Source organism: Cinclus cinclus, chromosome Z (genome assembly GCF_963662255.1).
Source record: "Cinclus cinclus chromosome Z, bCinCin1.1, whole genome shotgun sequence".
NCBI lineage: Eukaryota > Metazoa > Chordata > Aves > Passeriformes > Cinclidae > Cinclus > Cinclus cinclus.
In genome coordinates this window covers 69,133,657-69,157,593 of record NC_085084.1, presented here as the reverse complement: position 1 = coordinate 69,157,593, position 23,937 = coordinate 69,133,657, and the positions used below count along the sequence as shown (strand labels likewise).

Here is a 23,937-nt window from a genome sequence, read left to right as displayed (position 1 = left end):
TTCTCCTCACATCTCCCATTTTATAATTTTCTATTTTATTGTCAAAATTCAGTGCAAATAATAATGCACATTATTAGCCTTTTTATTTAATGGCAATCTGCCATTGTCCAAGAAGGACTTGCCAGTACCTGTTAAGCAAAGAAAATATGTGTTTAGGAATTGAGGTGCTTTGAATAGTGTTCAGATGTGTTTCTAAAATTTTAGGTGTGCAGGACACACCACTTGGGCAGATGGCCACAGTGCAGGGATGCAATAACTCTCACTGCAGAGACAGTCAGTTTGGTGGGTTGGCCACTGCAGACCCACAGCTGCCCATGGTACCTGACCATACCATGGAGAAATGACTGAGGAAGCAAAATGACAGAGTAGGCATTGCCTTTGGTTCAGCTGCAGAGTGGACGTGTGCTCCCGTGAACCTGAGGCCATTCCTTGTGGTGCTGTAGAACAGCAGCAGTGAACCATCAATGTCTGCACAGCCATGCACCTCTCTTCCCAGTACATCCACAGAGGGGAAGTGGGGTCTGGCACAAGGTCCCTTTTCAAACAGGAATTGGCTTAAGATTTTTGTCATCTTGTCTGTTTAAGCTGAGAGAGCTATGTCAGAATTTGAGACATGGAGAGGAACACATAGTGAAAAGAAAAAATAAATGGGGAAAAACAGAAGCATTGGATAGAAGTGAGGGCAGGGGGAAGTAAAATAACATCCAGTTTCCATTTCTTTCAAATGCCAGAGATATATTCCCATCTGTCTTTTGTTGCTGTGTCTCCTTTTCTCACTCCTATCTTCCCCCATCTCTTCCCTGTTAGTAGCAGTGACAGTTTTGTTATAACTCTAAAAAGGGTTACATAAATAATTCTTTCTGTTTTGCTAGAACTGTACATTAAAGAAAAAGAAAAACCAGTTCCTCAGTGTCATTGCTAAGTTGATTATTACTAAGTGATATATTGGATTATATAGAGAGGATTGCTAAGAGATATATTATTACTTTGATTGACATGTTGGCTGGGGAAAGATATAATTTTATTTTTCTTAATACTATGATTTTCTTTTCTGGCTGCAAAATCTTCATTTCAAGGCAATAGAATCATTTTAGGATACCTACATTTTAAATTACTTGCCCTATAACAACTTCACAGTTGTTTTAATCTTCTCTTTCAGTTAATTTTCCAGACGTTACAACTCTCTGCAGAAGCAAAAATTGATACACATAACCCTGAGTTATTTATAATTGGAGAGAATACTCTAACTGTAAGTGATAGTTACGTAATTTTTTTCAACTTCTCTATCTTTGACTGTATTAAAGTGATAGTATTTAATTATCAGTGTCCTTTAGGAGTACACAGCAACTTGATTATGTCAAACTAATGTATCCTCCTGACTATATACAACTCCCTTAAGTTATTAAAATGTTTTCATTTCAGCCGACTGCTATATAAACCAGACATATAACCTACAGTTAAGACCTGTAGGTTTGAAATAAATTGTAGAACTCTGAGAAAAAGTCAGCTAGAAACTTCTGAAATTCAGATAGCTTTCTGTTCATGAAAAGATCAAAATTTGGACTTCTTGCTCCAATGCAATTAATTGTTATAGATAAATGAGCTCTGGGAAAAATGTTCACAAATCTGATTTATAGTCATACTTACTTCTATAAGAGTATGGTTTGATGTTTCTACACAAATGTTTGGCAAAGCTCTCCAGAAGATAATCTCATTTGTAAAGGATTGTGGAATATTTTTAGCATTTGGAATAGCTGTCATATGGACAATGTGGACACAGCTAATCTCAAGAGAAGTCTTCATACCACTGCTTTATTAGTACAGAATTCTTCTTCCAAGCTTTCTATTTGCTATATACAAACATAAAAAACACTGAAAGAATACAGTAGCATTGTGGTATACTGTTTTAATAAAAGATGACACCTTATTTTCTTAGTCAGCCTTGAGAGGAACACCCTTCCATTTGTGATACTGATTTCAGATTTATTTTTACAGGACTTAATAGCCTGGTTTTCTATAAAATAACCAAGGCCATTAAAGAGCAAAATGCAAATTAGTAAATAAGTCAAATATCTGTAAGAATGTGCAGCACAGCCCATTCACAGGCATTAGAGAATTCAACTAAATGTATACAAAAGCAGTTACAGATTGATCTCTCTCACTGTGTGATAGGATCGTCATCCAATACCATTTTTAATCATTGATTTCTAATGGATCACTCTATTTCTTGTGAAGACCCTCTAAACAAGCCATTTTGTAATCAGGAAAGCCTCCAGAGCCTGAAGAACAAAGTGTGTTTTCAGAGAATTGCATGCCAGCATTTGAAATATTCTGAATGTTTCAGTTTGGCATGGTATTATTTCTATTATTCTGTTAGGAGATGAAACTCATTACTCTACAATGCAAATATTCCAGGTAATTGCACAGACTTTTTAGGTAACTCATAAACCATGTATTAATAAGTATTTTTCCACATTTGAAGCATGGCACTCCCATACTCCCAAATCTACATTACCAGAAGTTCTGTTGGCAATTTCAGGAGAACTAGAATTTAATTATTCAAATGGTAGTTGACAAATACAAGTTAATTCCTCCCCCAGCCATTAACATGTGTGGGGCTGGGACTTTTACACCTTTGAGGGCAGTAGCTGAACAGACCCTGAAAGTTATGCACAGGGTTCCTAGGAAACAAAGTGACTTTTGGTGGCTTGCAGCCTGATCTTTACTCAAGGACGTATTGCCCTGTGAAAAGTCTCGGTAAATGTGCCAGGTTGTGGAGGTACATTCTCCCTAGAGCAGTTAGTTTCACACTTGGAGTCAGTACCCAGCATTGCACTTACTCCTTGTCAGGCCAACAGGGATACCCAGTCTGCCCTTCACACTTCCTGGGACCAGGACAGTGCAGAAGCAAACAGAGTTTATTTCCCTACCAGCCCTGTTAATTTAGATGGATGTGGTAGGATTCATCTAATTTAGTATCTGCATTAGTCATCCACATCCTATAGACCCTTGTCCCTGGAAAGAACAGGTATTTCTGAAATGAAGTTCATCTCATGCTAAAGATGATCCTGAAAATAACTAAGGTGAATTAGGCTCTTAAAAAAGCCTATCTTCCTTTGGGACCTTTAGGAACTATGTTGTAGACATAACACCAGATTAGTTAAATTCCAGTCTCAGTGTCTTATTGACCACAGTTTAACTTCAGGAAAGATAATTGATTCTTAGGCATCAGTTTTTCTTTCCAATAGTGCCACTTCACTGTTAATCTAATGCAGAAAGCATTACTAGGCAAACTGCATATATGAAATTGGCTTTTTACATTGGATGAACATTGTTCTTTAGCCAAATAAATGAATATTGCCTTGTGATGCTATGTGGGGAAGCTGCTTAGGTATTTTTACGTAAAAGATTTCACATTTTTTCCAAATTGGAAAGGACTGCCAGCTGGAGGCCAGAATGTTAGCCTGCTAGAATCATCATTATGGCCATTCAGTTAAAAAATACACAAAGCCATCCTGCCTTGGTGAAATTAATACACATAACCACACCTAGCACAACACTGGAGCCCTCCAACAGAAATTGCTTAAATCACTGAAATGTCAGTCCAGTGCAAGTTTCCCAGAAATCTTAAGATTAAATTACTCCAGACAAATGCACCGAACCACCACTCTGAGAAAATAAACCAGTGTGACTTGTTTTATCATGATTCAGGAAGGAAAAAACTTTCAGCTAACTGTATGTCATTCCAAGATTAAATCCAAAAATTTGACAGTTCATAAATATTACAGCAATGTCTCCCTGAGAAACTCTGTTATATGTAATTATATATTTGGTTATACCTAATTGAGATAGATAGGATATCACCTGAAAACTAACTTCCATACACTGTATGCTTTTCTGGGAGCTCTCTGGTATTGCTTTTGGTTCAGGAAATGTAGGTGTGCTAGAGGTGCTCTTATTTCACCCATACATCTTGCAGCAAATTCATGCAGTTGACCCAGGAGAATATAGATCACCATGAGATCTGTCAAGTCATTAGTGGTTTCATAGAAGGTAGGAACAGCAGGCAAAGGAGACTGAAGTACCTGCCCAGGGGTAGGATTGGAATTTCAGCAGATGTGATGGTGTCTGACCTCAGTGATTAGTACTGTCTCCTACAGCTGCCCAGCACAGGTAATGGGCTCTGACAATGCTTGGTGAAAAGTAGTACTTCTCCAGCAGTCTGATTTCAGGGCTGTACACCAGGCTATTCACCACCTTCATGTAAATATGGCTGGTTTACAGAGTGATGATGTGTGGAGCTTCTGAAAGGCCTCCTGTTAATGGAGAGGCAGCTGGCAGGAGGATTGGCTCTCTGCCTGTTATGCATGGCCAAGAGTGGTGAGGGTCTCTAGTCCTTAGTCAGCATTGCTGTGTGCCACAGTGCAGCCAGGCTCCCATGGACTCCAGTGAAAGGGCTGTAATTGCTTGGTGTGTTCCATTCATTGATCCTGGAATATGTACAGTCCAGGAATTCTTGATCCTTGTTTTACATATCCTACTTTGTTTGCAGTTAACATTAACCCCTAAGACACCATCTTTCTGCTTTCAGATCCCAGTTACAATAATGAAACCGGATGAGAAAGCTGAGGTACCAGTAGGTGTTGTAATTGGCAGCATATTGGCTGGACTCCTTTTGCTGTTGGTACTGGTTGCTGTTTTGTGGAAAGTAAGTAGGTGCTTATACTTTTAAAACCAGAAAGGGATAAATATATTTGCACTATTTCATTTGGAATCTCTCTTCTTTAGTGTGAAACAAAATCCCATCTGCAGTTTGGTGGTATAAATAATACTGCATTGGCATTACAACCTTGACATATTTTAGAAGGGTTTATCAAATGGGTCCTCATAGAAACTGATAACATGAAGATGATAAATGACCTACCAAATATTCAAAACAGGGCTGTGGCATTTACTTTTTTCCTTTTGACATTGTCTGCCTCCTTCCATAGTATCCCAGCTGGGCTGTGAGCACTCATGATATTCCCAATGGACAAGGTTGGGGATTACAAACAAGATGGGAGAGGATATATATATATCGAAAAAACAAAAGAGCAGACACAAGAAAGGGCAAGTGCAAAAAGTAAATTACAAAGGTTACTTAGAAAAAGGGGAAGATTTTTCTATGTGCCAGGGCACTGGTGTTTGAAGTGCTCCTTGGCACACCAAGGCACCATGGAAATGTCTATATCTCAGCAGGGAGAAAACTGGCTCATCAGCACTGCTGCTCTAGAATTTAGGACCTACCTCCTTTCATTGTAGAGGCAAGAATTGTCTACAAATCAAACTCTATATTCTCTACATGCACATGAGCATTTCTACCATCTCAGAATTTAGTTTTGCTTAGAAATGAATTATCAATGACTGTCTGCAATGTGGTGTTATTTTAATACTTCTCACAGCTTGGCTTCTTCAAGAGACAGTATGAGAAAATGACACAGGATATAGAAGATGTCGATGAAATTGCAGAACTCACAAAGGACAAAGACTGAAGTTATGTGGATAAAGAGGAGATCTGAGCCGCCAATAGTAGTTATGATCAGTCAGTTCTTCAGCTGGAGTGCCTTAAAGCTTAGTAACATTTAAACATTTTTAATGAAAGTGTCTTTATAGAAGAAAATATTTTACAGATACTACTCTATTCTAAGAGTAACTGCAGGACAGTTTGGTTTTTCTCAAAAGTGATTTATAGTGCCTTTTCCTGTAAAGTTTTGCCTTTCAAACAAACTTAACCCCTAGAACTGGCAGGTCCGGAGTATACATTAACATACTGTTCCAGCAGCCCTTCTCTTGATCTACTGCAGAGTGAAACAGAAGAATTTATTCCAGATTATTATGGAACAGCATCAGTTGGTAATTCAGTTGACAAGTACCACATGTGTTAAAGGACATTTTCTATTAAGTTGATGATGAATGTGTGGTGAATACTGCTTCCAGACTGGGAGAAGAAAAGTAATTTTTTTCATTGACTAGCTCCATCCTTATTGTTTTAGAAAAATAATTTCCACCAGCAAACCTTTGCTATAAACTGGGAACTGTGTATGAAGATGTCTATCTGGGTGCTACAGGACAACTGGTTGGGCATAGTCTTCTAAAAGTTCACCATATTTCTTGCACTCAGGTCACAACTAAATTACTGAAGGATATTGTTTTGGGGAAATACTGCCAAATGGTATGTATAACTGTCTTCTGCATACTTTCTCCCAGAGAAGAAAATATGAATTTCATAATCAGTTACAGCATGTTCTCTGCAATGTTATTACTTATTTTCATCTTGAGAAGCACTACCACTACTGTTATGCTGGCCTTTACACTCGCGGTCCCTCTGATATCAGATTTGCTTTTGACATAAATAGAAAAGACATTCAAGGTCTTGCCTTAATTCTGTACTGAAAGATTTTGCAAGACTAAGAGCATAGAGTGAACTAAAGGGGATAGCTGAGGAATTATGCACGTTACAAAAGGGGATAGTAAAGATCTAAGCTCTGTAAAATGTTTACTGTACTTCTTCAGCATCTCAGTGCCCTCCAGGAGACCAAAGTTCAGTACAACCTCCTTACCCATCACATTTTTTTTATTTGGTCCCACCTGTTCATGTCTTGATGAAGTTAACTTATGTTTTATACAGTGAAGTACTATAGTGCTCCAGAATGAGCTCTAAGCACAACACTTGGGTGACTTTGTGTTAGTTACACACCTCAAGTTCATCACATGCTGTTACACTGCCTGGCTATAATGAAAGCTCAGTCTTATGAAGGCCCACGCTGTAAGACTGGTAACAGTCAGGGGAATTGGCCTTTTGGCTTCCTTTCTCTCTCAGGCCTAGCAGTTACAATTGAGTGTGAGAGATGTGTGTGCTTTTTGTCTGTATGCTGCCATGCAAGTGAGATTGTTTCCAACTTGAGGTGATTTACTTGAAGAGTAAAACATGCAAATGTGCTTGACTAAGAACACGAAGTCATGGTTTCTTCCCCCGAAAGCTGTATTGTAATTATGCTTAGGCACTTTTCCATTATTTTCTGAAGGACTAGACTTAAGCACGTTTGAAAGTTTTACTCAGTCTTTTTTAATAGCTAATCAGTCAAAAGCCAACCATCTCTTTGGCAAATAACAGCTTCATTTTCAGCAACAGCTGAATTATGTTCAGTGTAGTTTTATATGGGTTTTGAATTTATTTTGTATCTATGAAATGTTATGTTTTGGGACATTTGGTTGGGTTTTTTTTAACATTCTGAAAAACAATTCCAATTCTTATATCAATTATCAAACAAGATTTCTGCCATCAGCTGAGTCTGTGACAAAAAAAAAATATTTTAAAAGTGGGGGAAAAAATAGCAATTGCATAAATCTAAAGAATAAGCTCCTGACTTGTAATTATAAACTTTGATGGCAAATGCTCTAAGAGTAAAACTAAAAAATTTGTCTGCCTTAATTCTTATATAAACTTGTATAGAAAAAATAACCCCTACAGCCATGTATGTGGGAAGCTCCTACATAATCAGTGTCATGCACTCTAGAGAAGAGAGGGAATTTCACAATACATCGGATGGTAGCATCTTCAGTTTCTGGTGCTGCCTACAAGGGCAATTCAGGCACTGACCCAGATTTCCCTCTTCCACTTTCAGTGGGAGGTACAGGTCATTATCCAATATGCAACTTCTTTGGGGATTTAATAGGTTATCAGTCAGCAATGATTCAATTCACTAGTCTTCATTGGGTTATATTTTGACATGGACAACATGATTCTCCTTACCAGCCTGGACACAATACTGCTTTTCCAAAATAAAGGGGAGACATAGCAATGGGTAAGGTTTTTGTATCCTAACTACTCCAAGTTACTAGTATATTTTTCCTTTACAATTAATACTTAAATTCAGTTTTTGTAATGGGTGAGTCTATTGCACTTTTAAGTTGGCACAGCCATAAGTAATACTGGAAATATTATGTATATTTTGTATTGTGTGCAAGGGTTTGGGGTTTTTTGGTTTTTTTTTGGTTTTTTTTTTTGTGTGTGGTTTTTTTTTTGTTGTTGTTTGTTTTTTTTTTTTGTTTTTTTAATTTACTTTTTTAAAGCAGCATGTTTTAAATACTTTGAAATTTTGAGCTTCAGCATGTACTTCTGTTTGTGCTTGCATCAAGAAAAGTGAGCAATACCTTCAGTAAACTCAAGTTATATCTGATTCTGGTATTGAAATCTAGCTGCTGATTTCCTGAATACTAGAATCAAGTCCAAAATCTGAGTTGGTTTCATATGAGCCTATGTATAAATTCAGGATATACAAGAGAGTTTATAATAAAGTTGACTTCTAAAATCTAGCATGTAAGCTCTATGGGAGCAGGGACTGTATCACTGTGGTGGCCTGTCTGAGGGCCTAACAGCATTACTGCAATAAAACCCAAGACAACTGCTGAATGCAGACTCATTCATTTTTAAGCAGCACCCTAAAAAGAAGCAATGCTACTGAAAAGCACTGCATAAAATGGGGCCAAATATGGGTTTGTCCTAGTAGCACACAGTGAGGGAATGACTCTGCTAGGTAGACAAGGACACTGCACTTGAAGTCTTGTGGATCGCAGTCAGGAGTGTAACATTACCATTAAGCTGTACTGCACTGTAACCCAGTTCACATTAATGCAAACTATTTGGAAAGCTCTAGCTGAGTAGATGGTGTTAAAACATTTCCATGGCCAGGCCTTCCTATAAACATGGGTTTATCATTGCTGGTATCTAAAATTACACCTCATTTCGCCAGTCTCTGCACTTTATTTACAGAACCGGTCAGCAGTAAAATGTCATGACTGGCTCTAGCTACACCCCACCAGGTGTAGCTGAATTCAACATTGCAGGAGGAACAATGTGTTAAAAGAAGAGAGGGAGCAACTTAGCTATGAATAGAAAGATGACAGGAAGACAGTATTGTCAGAAACTAACACCTGAAAACTACACACTTCCATAGACCTTTTTATTTCTGTTTTCAACTTGTTCATACTTTTAACAGTTGTACATAAACATTCAGGTAGGCTACCAATTTTAACACTTCCATCATACAATATCAGATGAGCCTAATCTTAAGGCACAAAATTCTGTCTTTCACCAAGTCTGTGTTTTACAGAATTATAAGCCAGATGCCTTGCATACTGACTTATATATGTGCTGGTTTTGACTGGGGCAGAGGTACCTTTCTTGACAGTAGCTAGTACATGGCTGTGTTTTGGATTTGTGCTGGAAACTGTTGATAAGACAGGGATGTTTTATCTGTCACTAAGCAATGCTCACAGGTTCAAGGCCTTTTCTGCTCTTCACCCCACCTCATCAGCGAGGAGGCTGGGGGTGCATAGGAAGCTGGGAGGGGATGGAGCTGTGACAACTTCCCAATACTGACCACAGGCATTCGGAGTGTTTGGTGTTTGTCTTCCCAAGTCACTGTCACTATGCAGTGGAGCTTTACTTTCCTGGGGTTGACTCAACCTGCCTGCCAATGGGAATTGGTGAATGCATTCCATGTTTTGCTTTGCTTGCATGAGCAGTTTTTACTTTCCCTATTAAACTGTCTTCCATCTCAACCCACAAGACTTCTCACTTCTCCTATTGTCTCCCCTTCCACGAGTGGCAGAGTGACCTGCTGACTGAGGTTAAAGCACATCCAAAACTGATCTACAGCAAAAGCTTGCAAATTAAAGACTAAAAAAAGTGAAGGCATGAAAATGCATCTCAAAATCTATAGCTAACTTGTCAATTTTTTTATTACCTGTGAAAGTAAATTAAGTGTACATTTTCACAGCTTTAGAAGAATCCTATATTTTAAGTGAACCCTTCTGTTCTCAGTTGATTGGTCAATTATTTGTATGCAATCACAGGCTTTAGTATACTAGCAATTTTTAAAGTACTTGCCTCTTAAAATAGTCAAAATGGAACTTTTATTAAAAGAACTGCTATAAAGATACATCAGGATGCTAATTTTTGTAACACTTGATATGATCAAATTTTATGGTGTTTTTCAAAAAATAGGCGTAAGTTACTCAAAGAAACTGGTAATTTATAGCCATCAGCCTAATCTGAACTCTTTCCAATCACCTCCACCACAGGACACTTAATTGTACCTAATGGTACTTAATGCTCAAGATTATTTCTCACATCATTTTAAGAGGCAGAGGGCAGCACTGTCTGCTTTAACATACAATTTGTTAATAATTAGATTTAGCAGTTCCTTCTAATCCTTCTGAAGCAACACATGAATCTGCTACTCTATAAAACTACAACTTACTTGGAATAGCTGTGCATAAACTGAGCAGAGAGAAAGGCCAAAAACCTAGTTGAAAGTTGAACAATCTAAAGGCTTCATTCCTGGGTGCAGCAGCGGCACTTTCACGAGCAACAGCCGAAGTGAGGACCTGTACTTCCCAGCACGGCCAGCACCTGAGTGGGCCAGGAGCCGCTCCTCCTGCTCAGCCATCTCTCGGCTGCCATCTCCTGGATAGGCGCCTTATGAAACAAACCCCTTCCTCCCCTGCCCTGTTACTCCATGACAATCCATCAGTTACTGTTTTCATCGTACACATCAGGCTGAGCTTCTCTTGAGAAGAGAGCACAATGCTCAAAATCAGGAAAGGAAACTTAAAATCAATTAGTGCTTGGTGTATGGATGTTCGGCCAGACAAAGGGGTGGATCAGCGTATTCAAATTTTGCCAGCCAAGACTAAGGCATCTTTTCAGAAGGACAAATTATCACTCTGAAGACATGCACTTCCCTTCCACAGACAGCCCTCATCTGGCAGATCTCTACAGGAATCACATGGTGACCCTCTGAGTCTGCAGCATTTGTTTCTCGGAACATCTCTCTGTACCAAAGCCACCAACTCAACACAGTTGGTCTCATAGAGAGGTGGGATTACCCTTCCCTATGGACAAGGAAGAGAAACAGCTGGACTCATTCCAGAAAGCTGCATCTTCCTTGTAGATAGACAGATCTGCAGCTGTCTATCATCCCACTCAATGGACCTCACCATGGACAGCAGGACATCGCACATCTTTTCCTAACACATTGTAAAACACAGCTGGGATTGCCCTGGCCTGGCAATGCCTGGCAATTTGGAAACAATTCTGGGTTACTTCAGACGCAGCTTAAGCATTTCTCTTAGAACACAGTAATCTGCCCCTTTATCATAATACTGCCCTAGCAGAGATGGTAGCCCTACAGAGGGAGAGAGAACACTGAGTTCAGGGCATGGGCTTAAATTTCAGTGAGATACATTTTACCTCTAATTAGCACACCATCCCTCCCAGAGACATTTCCATTTCGCTTTTACATGCCAGCTGAAGAACCCAAAGTTACACAAGACTGATATATCATTGTTCCAGAACAAAGCAGTACTTGCCTCATGCACAGCTAGGGACAAAAAAATGACATTTCATTGTCTTTACCATGGCAGCATACACACATTGTAACACTCAGCTGTGACTCAGTACAACATCTCTTCCATTCATTGTTCCTGGTCACTGTGGGGAAGTACACAATTATTCTCTCTTCTATTCTGCACCCTCCTTCCCAGCTGCATTGCTGATGGGGAAGGTGCACTTAAGGTCACCCTGGAGAAATCTTCCAGGAGACTGCAACACTAGAAAGGCACTAGAGACACTACTGCAACTCAGGAATTGCCCTTGATCATGGGGTCCAAAGTAGAATTTAACTGACTTAAATGCCACTGTTTTTTTGTATCAGAGCACCGTACTAATATGGAAGCACTCCATCAGCTTTACTTCATTCATAAACTATCCACTGAAAAACAAGCTAAACATTCACTTTTCTGAAATTAATGCACTAATTAGTTGCATGATAATAGCAAACGTGGACACAGAAAAATGAACACCAAATATTTAAAAGTTCATGCATTTCTTTTTATTTTAAAGTGAAAAATTATACTTTCACAGAGTGACTGTGCTCAGTATTCTGTACAACTCCCAGTAAAAATGACATTCAAACAGCAGAAGGCTTCTCTCCAACCTCCAAAACAAAGGAAAACTCAGTCTTGTACTTGACCAGCTCTGTCTAGATAATAGGACTCACATGGTTTGTAGAGTGTGTATCTGCAAGCATGCAAGGAGGAGCTGCTGTCCTGCAGAGGAAGGACTGACTTCTACTGAGGAAAGTGCATCAGTAAGTTAATAAGCACAGTTTAACTAAATTTCTGCCTGAAGCTGTATATTTCCTTACAAATTGCTTAATTCAGATATAGTAACTAAGTATTAAAGTGACTAAAATCCCTGTGGGAAAAAAAGATCATCATTCCTCATTTTACTATGTGCAGCTAGAGTTGCTAGTAGATTTTTGCTGCAGACACAACAAAATGGAATATACAGCTCAGGTTTCTCTAGTGTGTGATATAATGATTCTAGAATCAAAGGCTGGTTTGGGTTGGAAGGGACCTTACAGATCATCTAGTTGCAACCATCCTGCTAAAGGCTGGGACACCTTCCACTAGACCAGGTTGCTCAGAGCCCCATCCAGCCTGGCCTTGAACACTTCCAGGAATGGGGCATCCACAAATTCTCTGGCCAGCGATGCCAGTGCCTCACCACCCTCACACTAAAGAATTTCTTTCTAATATCAGATCTAAACCTACTCTCATTCAGCTTAAAGCCATTCCCCCTTGTCCTCTCACTACATGTTGTGAAAATTCCACCTCCAAACTTCCTGTAAGCCCCCTTTAGGTACCGAAAGGTGATGTAATGTTTCCCTGGAGCCTTCTGCAAGCTGAACAACCCCCAACCTGTCTTCATAGGAGAGGTGTTCTAGTCCTCTGATAAACTTAGTGGCCCTCCTTTGGACTCACTCCAACAAAACTACCTCCTTCTTGCTTTGGGGGCTCCAGAACCAGATGCAGTGCAGTGGGGGTCTCCTGAGCACACAGCAGAGGAGCAGAATCAAATCCTTTGACCTGCTGGCCCCACTGCTTTTGATTCAGCCCAGGACAGAGCCAGCTTTCTGGGTTGCAAGTGCACATTGCCAGCTCATATTGATCTTTTTGTTTACAAACACCCTCAAGTGTTTTTCCCTAGGGCTAGTCTTCATCCATTTGCCCTCCAGCTTGTACTTGTGTTTGGGATTGTCCTGACACAGGAGTATGACTTTGCACCTGGATTATAAGTAACTATACATTATATAGGAACATACATATGAGCAACTGAGCAAATAATTTTGCGTTACCTTATTTCCTTTTGCTTGTATCTACCTTGTCTACACTGATAATGATGACTAGATAAAACTACCTCTCAGCATTAGCAGAAATGCTGTACACAATGGAACTTCAAGCTCTTAGCAGCTCAATACTACCATGACACAGAAGAATAACAAATAAAATGACCTTACTCGGGCAGATAACCCACTATTTCCAGTGAATCCCAGGCATATTTTGTCAATTCATTTAACTAGTTTTCAAAACAGTAACAAGAGAAAAACTGTATTAAGATTAAATCTCAAATGTGAATATAAATGCATGTATGAATTGCAGTAAATTCAATAAACTCCCTTTTCTTTGAAAAACTATTCCATTTGATGACTTTTAATCCCTACACATATAAAATCCAATTACTGAAACTAATTAAACTATAGTTGTGTATTTGTAATAATAGCTGGTTTGTGTTCTCTTTCCTGCAGCACCATACAACTACACAACCAAAAAGTCACCTTTGAAATTTTGTCTAGGCATCATTAAGTAGTTACTGGTTGGTGTGTTATTGCTAAGGCAATTTTTTTTTTTTTTTTTGTTGGGAGCGTATTAGCTTTAACTTCTAATCAATATCTATCCATATTTTTTTAAAGCAATGGACTTGTACTATCAGCTGCACAGTAAAAATCTTTCTGTGAGACAGAGTTAGTGGAACATAAGCACTACTAAAAAGTTAATAATATAGTTTGTATAGTTTGTATTTTCTTCTCTGCCTGTACTAAAATAGTTAATCTACTTCAAATAACTTTCATATTACAAGAATGTCAATATAGCATAAAGCTTGCAAACTAAGTCTGCAGTCATATAAAATTAAACCTCTCTGAACTTTAAGATTAAAAAAAACTGCAACTGTTCTGTGGTGATCTTTCATACAGACAGAGAACACAGACTACCAAGGTAAAAGCATTAAAACCGTATTTATCACAGAGTAGTCTAACCACCTTGCAACAAAGATTTTTATGGAAGATTCTTTTAAAAACTGACTCCATGTAAAAATGCACGAAAAGCCAATTGCAAAGGAGAGTCAAGAACACCTAAAACCCCTAATTAATCTTCATTCATTTCACTCAGTCCAATTGAGATTGAAATATCTATTAGAACTAATTATAAACAGAGATTCTCTGTAAAAACTCAGAGGAAGAGTAACACTCATTAGGAAGGGTAACACTTTATTTTCAAAAGAGTACAATTATTTTTCTGAATTTGCCCAAAAGCATTCCTTGTTTTCTTTCCAAGAATATTCATCCTTATAAATCTCCTGTAATGTAAACAAAGAATGGGAAATATTGTGAGTCTGCTACATACAGCTAAGAACCAGCCAAATAACTCAATAGCCATCCCACTATTATTTACTGATCACAACAGGACTGCACAGCACTTGGCTGGCAAGCAAAAAAGAGGGCAGCACCCTTAGAACATACAAATTGGATGAACCTCAGGCTGATCCCCACTGAATTTAAAAGGGCCGACCTGTACTGAAGTCAATTCAACAAAGAGATCTAGAACAAATTATGTAATAGCTGTAGAGTACACAGCTTTCATACTGCTACATTAACTACCATTTTGAGATGAGAATTTAGACATAACAAAATGTCAATATTAACGTATAAATTACCTTTATACACTAAAAACACTACTAATAGATCTTAAGGACAGACTGGATTACCCAGCTGCAGTCCAGTCCTAAGCAGCAAATTCTGAGTCCCTGATTATTCATTCTGAGAGAACTTCCGTCTCCTTAAGGAGGTGAGGAGAAGTGGAGCAATGGAGAGAGTATCACTGTTAACCACATGCCAAGTTCTGCCAGGCAGAGGTAATGTTCATTAGTTGCATGCAACACTGAGTTTAAACAAAGAGGTTCCTTCTAGACTTGGGCTGGCTTCTCCACACACTGTTGGGTGCCTATACTAGCTTTGGGACTTCTGCCTATCCCTTCACTGTGTGCTTTTGCTTAGTGCTTCGTGCTTTCTCATGGCCACAGCAATGAGGGGAAAAGAGAAAAGCAAGAAATGCTTGTTTTACTTGCAAACTGCAATGCTGTCCAAAGCAAAGCTGACTCAAATTCTTCCACAAGCTTGTGCAGAACTGAGTTTTGCTACTCAAGAGAGTTCAGGCCTCCTTTGCTTTCACCCTAGGATGGCTTCAAAATAAAGAGGAGCTAGATGGTACAGGTACAGGAGAACCTTCCAGAAGCTCTACCTGCCACATATGGGCCTGGCTAGAGGAAGCTCACTGGTGCTGGACACTGACAACCCATCAGGAGCAGCTGCTGCCTGTAATGCTGCTAAGGCAGGCCAGACATCTAAGACTAGCAGAGGCATAAATTTGATTTTGTCCCCAAACATACCTTTTTCCATATGGGGACAGATGCTTTTAAGGTATTGATGCAGTACGTTACAGCTTCAAGGGATTCCGCTCTGTGTGGAGAGGAGACTGCAACAATTACACTTGCTTCAGTTACTGGAACCACACTAGGGAGAGAAGAGGAACCACAGCAGCTTTAGCTAACACTTGACATCAAGAGCACCCAAAAGCTGTAGCCATGTCACGTCAGTATTCTGGCCACATGTTATCCTGACTCATTCATACTGAGCAAGTGTCAAACCACATCCAAAAGATTATATACTTTTTTAAAGAAAGAAAACCACAACCAAAATCAGTACCAGATGCTCCACACTTTAGGATAAATAAGCCCACCAGACATAGGCTTTTTTATTACTTTCTTTCTTTATTTTAAATAAGCCTATGGAATTAAGAGGGGAAAATTGTTAACTTGTAACAATACATAGGAAATTCACTGGAAGCTGGCTTAATAATGAACAACAACAAGTTAGAACAGCCAATTCTTATCTAAGAACCTAAGAAATCATCTCAGTTTGCACAAGAATTTGTGAAAGAAGAAATTAAGTGCCTCACACTAAAATTCTACAATGAAATCAAATTTTTTATGAAATCTCATTTTAGATTCTCAAGTTTCCTACTTGGTGTGTTGTGTTAAACTTAACAAAAGCACAAGGTTCTGTGTTTCTCCTTGCAATTGTAGCATTCCCAAAACCTGCTTCCAATGCTCTCTCTACAGTAAGACTCCTTCACACAGTTCATAGGAAGAAATCTCAGCCTAAATACTGACCTCATGACAGCCACCCTCCCTGTTGACTCTAGAGGAAATCAAGGGAAACTACCCCTCAGGCCTTGTATCTTACTTACCCCTTGCAATCATATCCCAAGTTCCTTCAGGATTTCTGCAAATCCTGCTAGTTTCAGCAAGAAATCTTCCCTGAACTGGGAAGGCCCAAAAGTATGTCAGATACTAGTATTCCATGTTTTGAATCAAAAGGAAAATGCTTATCCAAGAGTCAAGGAACAAGAGGAAGTTCTTCCACAAGCATGGCTGGCAACTACTATGCCCCACAGCCTAAACTTTCAGATTTTTGTAGCATAAATAGACTTAAGTCTGACAATAAGAACATTCTGCAGCCCCTCAACAGGAGAGAGAAGAAAAAACGAAGTGCTGCCAACTTCACACCTTTTAAAAATAAAGAACAAAATAAACCAGCAGCCTCCCCTTCCCTGGAGTGAAATAATTCCCCACTTTCAAAACATCAGCATCAAAGATCCCGCCAGGCTAAGTGTGGACTCCAGCAAGCCCCACCAATAATCAAATTTTTGAAAACAAAGTTTTTGAAACTTAACTCCAGAGCAAGAGCTTAATCCTATAGCCAGCTTTGCTGCACTACGGTTTCTAAATACTCCTGCAGGTTCTGCAACTACATAAGCACAGCTTTGCACCAGAAAAGGATTCATACTCCAGTTGCAGAAGAATGGGGTCTTGACATACATACCCAAGTCTATGGTGCACTGCAATATGTTTGACTGAAGGCCATTTCTGTCTAACATCTCTACAGATTTTCTTTATTTCAGTCTCTGCCATTGAAGAATATGCTTCATATTCTAAGTGAATCACTTTTCTTCCTTTAAAATTATTTCTTGTAATACCTAAACAAAAATGATTTATCAACTAAAAGCACTGAATAAATGAATACATATTATATCTTTATGTTATATTAATATGGAGTAAAAACCCAGGATCTTTTGTTATGGTCAAGGTCAGCACTGTGCAAACAACTTCCCCTAATCATGGTTGCATAATGAGATTATTTGCACAAGACAAATCTTTACTACAAAAGGAATAATTCAGTTTACACATTACACACATCTGCAACCCATAATGCCCAAGGCTGGAACATCTCCTGTGGTAACTGCTAGGGTGCTATAATGACATTTGCCCATGTAATTTTTAAATGTCCAGTATTTAGGAGCCTAGTACCACTAAGGTTTAAGCACAAAGCAGTTTCATATGTGTACCATGTACATTAAGCACAGGACAGAGCTACCAGCCTGACCTTCACCAGCCCATTGGTAGAATACTACTTCACTTTCAACTAAGACCATAGTTACAGGATCGCACATACAGGTGTGGACATGTGGTCGGCACAGCCACAATATTCCATTTCCCACCCTGAACAATTTGTATCCCAGGGGACAGGAGAACAACTCCCGGACAGTTCTGTGCTCTAGAGGTGCTCTTCTGCTCAGTCCTAGGAGCCCTAACAGTAAGAAAGCTTCATGCCACTTTAGCCCACTGCAGCTATTTAAGAGACGCTGTGGTCTTGCTCTAACCTGTTTCCTAAACACCCTGTGCTCAGACCAGGAAATTATTTATTTGAGAACTACAAGTCTGGGATGCGGACAACCTAGGTTCCATTTATTAGACCACTAACATATCCAGAGTCTTAGTTCACAAATTTTAAACTCACCAATGAACAGAGACACTGCCCCACAGGATGGTGAAACAACCAGCTCTGACACTTCATCTACGGAGAGCTTTTCAGACTTGAGCTTGATAAAATCTTTTGGCACATCTTCACTTTCCTCCATATCGCACTAGAAAAACTGAAACCAAACAGACTCTGTTGCTGTTCCAGGAGATACAAAAAAGCCAACTGCTTTTTATCCAGTGCTGATGCCCCAATTTATGCATAACACAAGGTACTATCTATCTACTGAAGAGATTAGTCTACATGTGAAATTCACTTCTCAGCAACCTCACTGAAAGAATATTAACTGCAAGTAACAAGTAATGACTTGGTTTTATTGCATACATATTTCTTTCTGATAGGAAAGTCTGGTGCAGTGGAATGAAGCTATAATTAGCCCAAGGCCCTAGTTTAACAGTACGCTCAACCAGCACTGTGTAGTGCTGGTAAATCTGTGGTGATATTGTCAGTCTTTCCTACTTATCAAATCAAACAGTTTAAAATAGAGATTCCTGATAAACATGGATTAGAGTTTTAGTCCTAAAGTTGAGTTGAGAATGCTCTCCAGGACATTCAGGACCACATGCTATCAGCTACAGACACACAGGAGACACTTCTAACTTTTCTGAGAAGAAACCAATCATCATATCACCTAAGAATGAGAAGTATTTTGATCAGCAGTAATGGAATAAGCTGCAGTGAATAGATGGACTAGCACCAAAAAGCAGGCAAAGAAATGAAGCTATTCTAAGGACACCTTTTTAACAGCAACAAACTAACAAAATTTCTAAGCAGCAGTCAATTATTTTTAACTATATTATCTTTTCTGTTAATAAGTGGCAGGAAATTTTTCATTATTAACTTACTTGGGCAAGCCAAGTTTCCACTGGTAGGAAGAAACAACCAGGAAACAGTTACAAGACCTAAAACCCAGATTCAAAGCAATGCCTGACCTCTCTGGCAAATGTCTTCCATTTACTGCATATGTGTTAATCATTTACTGGTGCACTGGCTTTCTGCTCAGCACAACTGCACTCTCCAGATGGAAACACAAGTTGAGTTCTCTCAAAAGAGTACTGGGGTGGAAGGAGAGAATTGCAATCACATCTTCAGACCTAAACAAGAAAAGGTTCTTGTAACATGACACAGAATTCATGAGGTATTTTAGCACAGAATTACACTCCACAGGAAACTAGACAATAAACAACACCTACCAAACAGAACCTGAGCAGGTTCAACCTCCACTAATTGGTGGGATGATGGCAACCTCGTCTCCAGGCTGCAGGACTAAGACCTGATCTCCAAGAAGCACGTATTCCTGCCGAACAGCAAATACCACTTGATCCCGGATGACAGCAAGCCTGAGGGGGAATGGCAAGAGCACAAATAGGTTTCCAAACAATGTTTGTATTTAACCATGAGATTTCATTAAACAGCAAACTGGTGCACATTCTAGGGCAGCTGAGGTAAAAACCACTGAGACTTGCAGAACTTTGCTTCCAAGACACTGTCAAAAATGCAACAAACACCCACCTCCTAATCTTGGATTTTCTTGTAAAGGCTAAGAAGATACAAGATCAGTATAATTTTCAGAAATCAGGAATTTGATTTATCATAGACCTATGTCAGAACAAGCCAATGCATACCAGACCCACTTCAGAAGCAAACAACAAAAAAGTGGGTAAATCAAGAGGCAGCAACCATCCAATTTGGGATTAGAAGGAAATACTGTCTTGATGCAGTCTAACTGGACTGGAGCAATCTTCTTACACACCAAGAAGCATTATGGTATGCTGCTCATGAGATCTCATGAAGATTCAGCGGTCAGAGAGTTGCTCTTACTGTGTGTGCTCAGACTTTATGAGGGTTTGGGTCTTTTGTCCTTACAGGTCTAAAATCTGCTATTGATAAGGAGTGACAACAGAACTAAGAGAGTAGATGTGATGTGTCTTCTGGCAGATCTTCTACATTTTTTTATGTGATACATATTTATTTATTGCTGTGGGAGTCCACAGCATTGGATATCATGAGGCAGGGAATAATTTCCATGACTAAGTGCAATTACAGAGCAAGCATAGCGTCCATAGCACTAAGACAGCAGAAAAAAATAATTGCATTTTACTTCAGATGGTTGCAGGTGTGATAGCAGTTCTTGTTTGAGATGACAAAATCTTGCACAGCCAGCTCAGCTGTACTGCCTAGAAGCAAGTAAGCAGACCAAAAGAGTACGAGTAAAAATCACCTTGTTTCCTACCAGCCACATAGACAAAAGTAGTCAAAGCACAGGCTGAGCAAAACACAGTAGCACTGATTCAGAGAACAGACTGAAGGGAGGAATTGTATAAAAGCAAAGCAAGCCACTAAAGAACTGTGCACAACCACGAAACTGAAGTGCCCATTAGAAGGATGGGCTCTAATTAAAGTCCCTTGCAAGCTAATTAGTTGGGGAAAATGGGTGGAACAAAAAAGCACTGTCAAGTACGCTCAAGCTGCAATTTGAATATCCATTAGCAATGTGAATAGAAGTCTGTGGTCAATGCCCTACAATTATATTGAGTTTTTCCAGAAAAGCTAGGAACAGAAGCATTTTTCAAGAAGGCTGCTGTGAAGTAACTGCAAATGCAAATTGTACTGCCCCAAGTCATCATTCATAAAAGGACAAAATTGACAAATTACAGCAGAATGACCAATGGTGCTGCTGCTGCTTCTGACATAGACAAAAAGGCTGCAAAGTAAAATACATACATTCCTTACTGCCTCTCACACCCTAACACACTATTTCAGTACTCTGTGAGGAAAAGGTCCCTGATCCAGCATTTTGTAAAGAGTTTCTCACATGGTAACAGATACCAATATTAAATAGTTCATTTTTTTTCATAGTGTTTGAATGTATTTTACTAAAGAAAGATTGTACCTAGAGGAAGACTTAGACACCTAAGTCCAAAGTTATGGTAATTCAGTGCTCAGAGCACTGAGGACCACAACCTCTCTTATACCTTCATTTTTTATCTACCCCCCTCTATCCCTCCAAAATGGTGTTGCACCTTTGCCCATAAGTCTCATTTTTGACAGGACTGAGCATCTTCCCTCAGCTTTAAACAGAGGGGACATTTCTGTTGACACCCTCTAGAGCACCAATTGCAGCACCCTTACAGCACACACAGTGCTTTCTCAGGACCAGTTTCTTTATGAAATGCAACCAGCAGTGGTCTGGGTCTTCTTCAGAGCCCTGAAGTGGCTGAACATATTTGCTGTGTCAGGGCTGAGTGCCTGGAAACCTGTGAGGACTTCAGTTCCCTTCCTGACCTGCCTTGTATACTGTGCCATAGGCTCAGACCGATGGCTTACAGTACAATTAATTACAGAAGCAATTAAGTTTGAAAAGTACTCTGAGATCATCAAGTTCAAACTATGACTGAACATCACCATGTCAACTTGACCATGGCACAAAGTTCAGAGTTTCCTTAAAAAACTTCCTGGACAGTGACTCTACCACCTCCCTGGACAGCCCATTCCAATGTCTAAGCATCCTTTCAATGAAGAATTTCTTCCTAATGTCTAACCTAAGCAACTGGAAACACCTGCATATTATAATTTATTTCTTATTTTTTGTCCTGGCTGTGCTTGATCCATCCTTGCGACATCTCACCTTCTCCACAGACTAATAACATGGTAGTTTTCAGGTTACCACACTGAACAGGTTAGCCCTCCTGGACAATGGGTCTCAACATGTACCTCTCAGGCCCAGTTTTGGGCATATCTCTTGTACCTGGGCTTTCCTTGTGTATACATAAAGCTATAACACTTCTAGCTGTGCAAAACACTTGGTTCAGGTAACCAAAAGAAGGTAATACCATTGGTTTTGTGCCGTGGGAGTACTGCCATGTGTTCCAATTTAATGCAAAACACCCACGCAATTTGTATTTAAAAGAAAAAAAAAAAAAAGTTTGTTTGTGCACCTCAAGCATAACTTGCTGCATACCTGGGGTGGACCTTGACGATCTCCTCCCAGAGCTGCAGAGAGGTGATCTCCCGTGGCACCGAGAGGGTCTCACAGCGCAGCCCCGCCAGCTCCGCGCTCCTGGCGAAATACAGCACCGAGACCTGCCCGGGGAACCAACAGCGCTCAGGGGTGCGCGGCCTGCCCAGAAAACCGCTCCCAAAATACCAGCCCATTGGAACCGGAACCAGAGCGACAAGAAAAGCTTTCCCAAGCTTTTCTCGATGGCGATCGGCTCTGCCGCGTGTCTCCTTTCTCCGTAGTCGGGACAGCGGGGGAAAAGCGGAGAAAGGGGGAAGCGGTGAGTGACCGCGGACCCACGCCCGCCGCCCAGGCCGCTCCCGCCGCCCACCGGGGCCAGGGGCGGCTGGAACCCCGCCGCCCTGCCCGGCACCGGCCGAGCCTCCGGCCGGACCGGCCCCAAGAGTTGCCGGCAGATCGCACCTACCGGGCAGAGCATGGAGCCGCCGTCCCGGGGCGAGCCGCCCTCCACCGCGGGCCCACGGCGGCGCCTGCGCCCGGGCGAGAGGCGCCGGGCCCGGACCGCCCCCTGCGGCCTGGCCGGGAACACCGCGGCTCCGATCCCGCTGCCGCGCCGGGCGGAGCCGGTTCCTTCCCTGCACGGGTGGTGGCGAAGGTGGAGGAGGCCGCGGCTTTTCCCCAGAACTCTGGGTGCAGTGTTGGGGACGGCGCTTTACAAGTCGGATTTGTGAACAGGGCCGGATAGAGGAACTCGCAGCCCCGCGCACATCGGGGTTGCAAGATGTTCGCAAACGTTACGCGTCTACAGCCCTGCCCGTGTTAAACATCTACTACATGCGCAGGACTGGTAAAGTTGACGTGAAAAAGCCACGGATCCATTTCAATGCTGAGACAGGATTTCAGGATGAGGGTCTGTTTCACCTCTGCCTACAGCAACTAAGCATGGAAGGACCGCGGAGTGGGAGAGCTCTGGCTCTCACCGAGGAGGGCAGAGTGACACGGGGTATGTGGAAACTGCTGCCGAGAGACCCACAGCAGTTGTTCCACATGGCATAACTGTGCGCCAAAACTATTCCTTGTGGGTGGCCAGGTTTAGTTCTGTAGTGTTGCCTTGGTGGCACTTGTAACCTCACAATAGTAATGGAGGAGCTCCTCCAAACAAACGAGGGGCAAGTCCACAGTCGTTAGCAGTGTGCAGAAAAAACACACTGCCAAAGGCCACTGTCCACAAACCACAGACAGACAGAGGAGTCCTGCAAAAATCACCTTTACACAAAACCAGGGAGATCTCACAGGGGCACTCCTATCTAGTGTAGGTATAACTGGTCTCTCCAGTTTTTCACAGGCACAGCCTCCATTTATTCTAAACACCCTCCTACTTTTCCCATTGGGTGAGCTACTTGGAAGATACAATTTTCAGATCCACATACTACATATCTCCCCTCTGACATGTACCCCCACACCCACTCTTCCAGAACCTGATTGTTTCTTTCAGGTTATCTAGTAGTTTGCAAAGACATGCACAGTCATTTCTCCTATCATCAGTGTCATAGAGTTTATGGTTAGGGATTGTGGTCTGGGCAGGTGGTCATTGAATTGTTTAGGTTGGAAAAGACCTCTGAGATCAATGAGTCCAGTTCTTACCCCAGCCTCACTGTGTTAACCAGTAGATCATATCCCTGGGTGCCACCTCCGCAGATTTTTTGAACCCTTCCACGGCCAGTGATTCCACCACTCTCCTAAGCAGCCTGTTACAATGCCTGATCACCCTTTCAGTGAAGTAGTTGTTCCTTATATACGAACTGAACCTCCCCTGGTGCAACTTAAGGCCATTTGCTCTTGCACTGTTGTTTGTTACTTGGGGGAAGACGC

The 23,937-nt window shown here is 40.7% G+C and overlaps 3 protein-coding genes across 6 annotated transcripts in view; 1 reads left to right on the top strand and 2 right to left on the bottom strand.

The window, feature by feature from the left end:
• ITGA2 (integrin subunit alpha 2) overlaps positions 1-9,082 on the top strand; it is a 68,992-nt gene extending 59,910 nt beyond the window's left edge. The window contains exons 28-30 of the mRNA XM_062513448.1: positions 1,160-1,249; positions 4,592-4,708; positions 5,442-9,082. Coding sequence (XP_062369432.1) covers positions 1,160-1,249; positions 4,592-4,708; positions 5,442-5,531 — 297 coding nt within the window. The 3' untranslated portion in view covers positions 5,532-9,082. The remainder of the gene's footprint in view (positions 1-1,159; positions 1,250-4,591; positions 4,709-5,441) is intronic.
• Positions 9,083-14,429: 5,347 nt separating this feature from the next.
• Positions 14,430-18,204, bottom strand: LOC134056614 (molybdopterin synthase catalytic subunit). Its single transcript, XM_062513449.1, has 4 exons — positions 18,084-18,204; positions 17,109-17,262; positions 15,614-15,737; positions 14,430-14,524 (listed from the first exon to the last, which is right to left on the bottom strand). Exons 1-4 carry the CDS (start codon positions 18,202-18,204, stop codon positions 14,456-14,458), a joined length of 468 nt encoding a protein of 155 aa, XP_062369433.1. The 3' UTR covers positions 14,430-14,455.
• Positions 15,623-22,574, bottom strand: LOC134056615 (molybdopterin synthase sulfur carrier subunit-like). 4 transcript variants are annotated; one of them, XM_062513453.1, is made up of 4 exons: positions 22,532-22,574; positions 22,066-22,187; positions 19,298-19,444; positions 18,084-18,219 (listed from the first exon to the last, which is right to left on the bottom strand). In XM_062513453.1, exons 1-3 carry the CDS (start codon positions 22,541-22,543, stop codon positions 19,318-19,320), a joined length of 261 nt encoding a protein of 86 aa, XP_062369437.1. In that variant the 5' UTR covers positions 22,544-22,574; the 3' UTR covers positions 18,084-18,219; positions 19,298-19,317. The 4 variants fall into 4 exon arrangements, with proteins under 4 accessions (XP_062369436.1, XP_062369437.1, XP_062369434.1 ...); XM_062513452.1 differs by lacking the exons at positions 18,084-18,219; positions 22,532-22,574 and adding an exon at positions 15,623-15,737 and having other exon boundaries at positions 22,066-22,335; XM_062513450.1 differs by lacking the exon at positions 22,532-22,574 and having other exon boundaries at positions 22,066-22,335.
• Between the last annotated feature and the right edge of the window lie 1,363 nt (positions 22,575-23,937).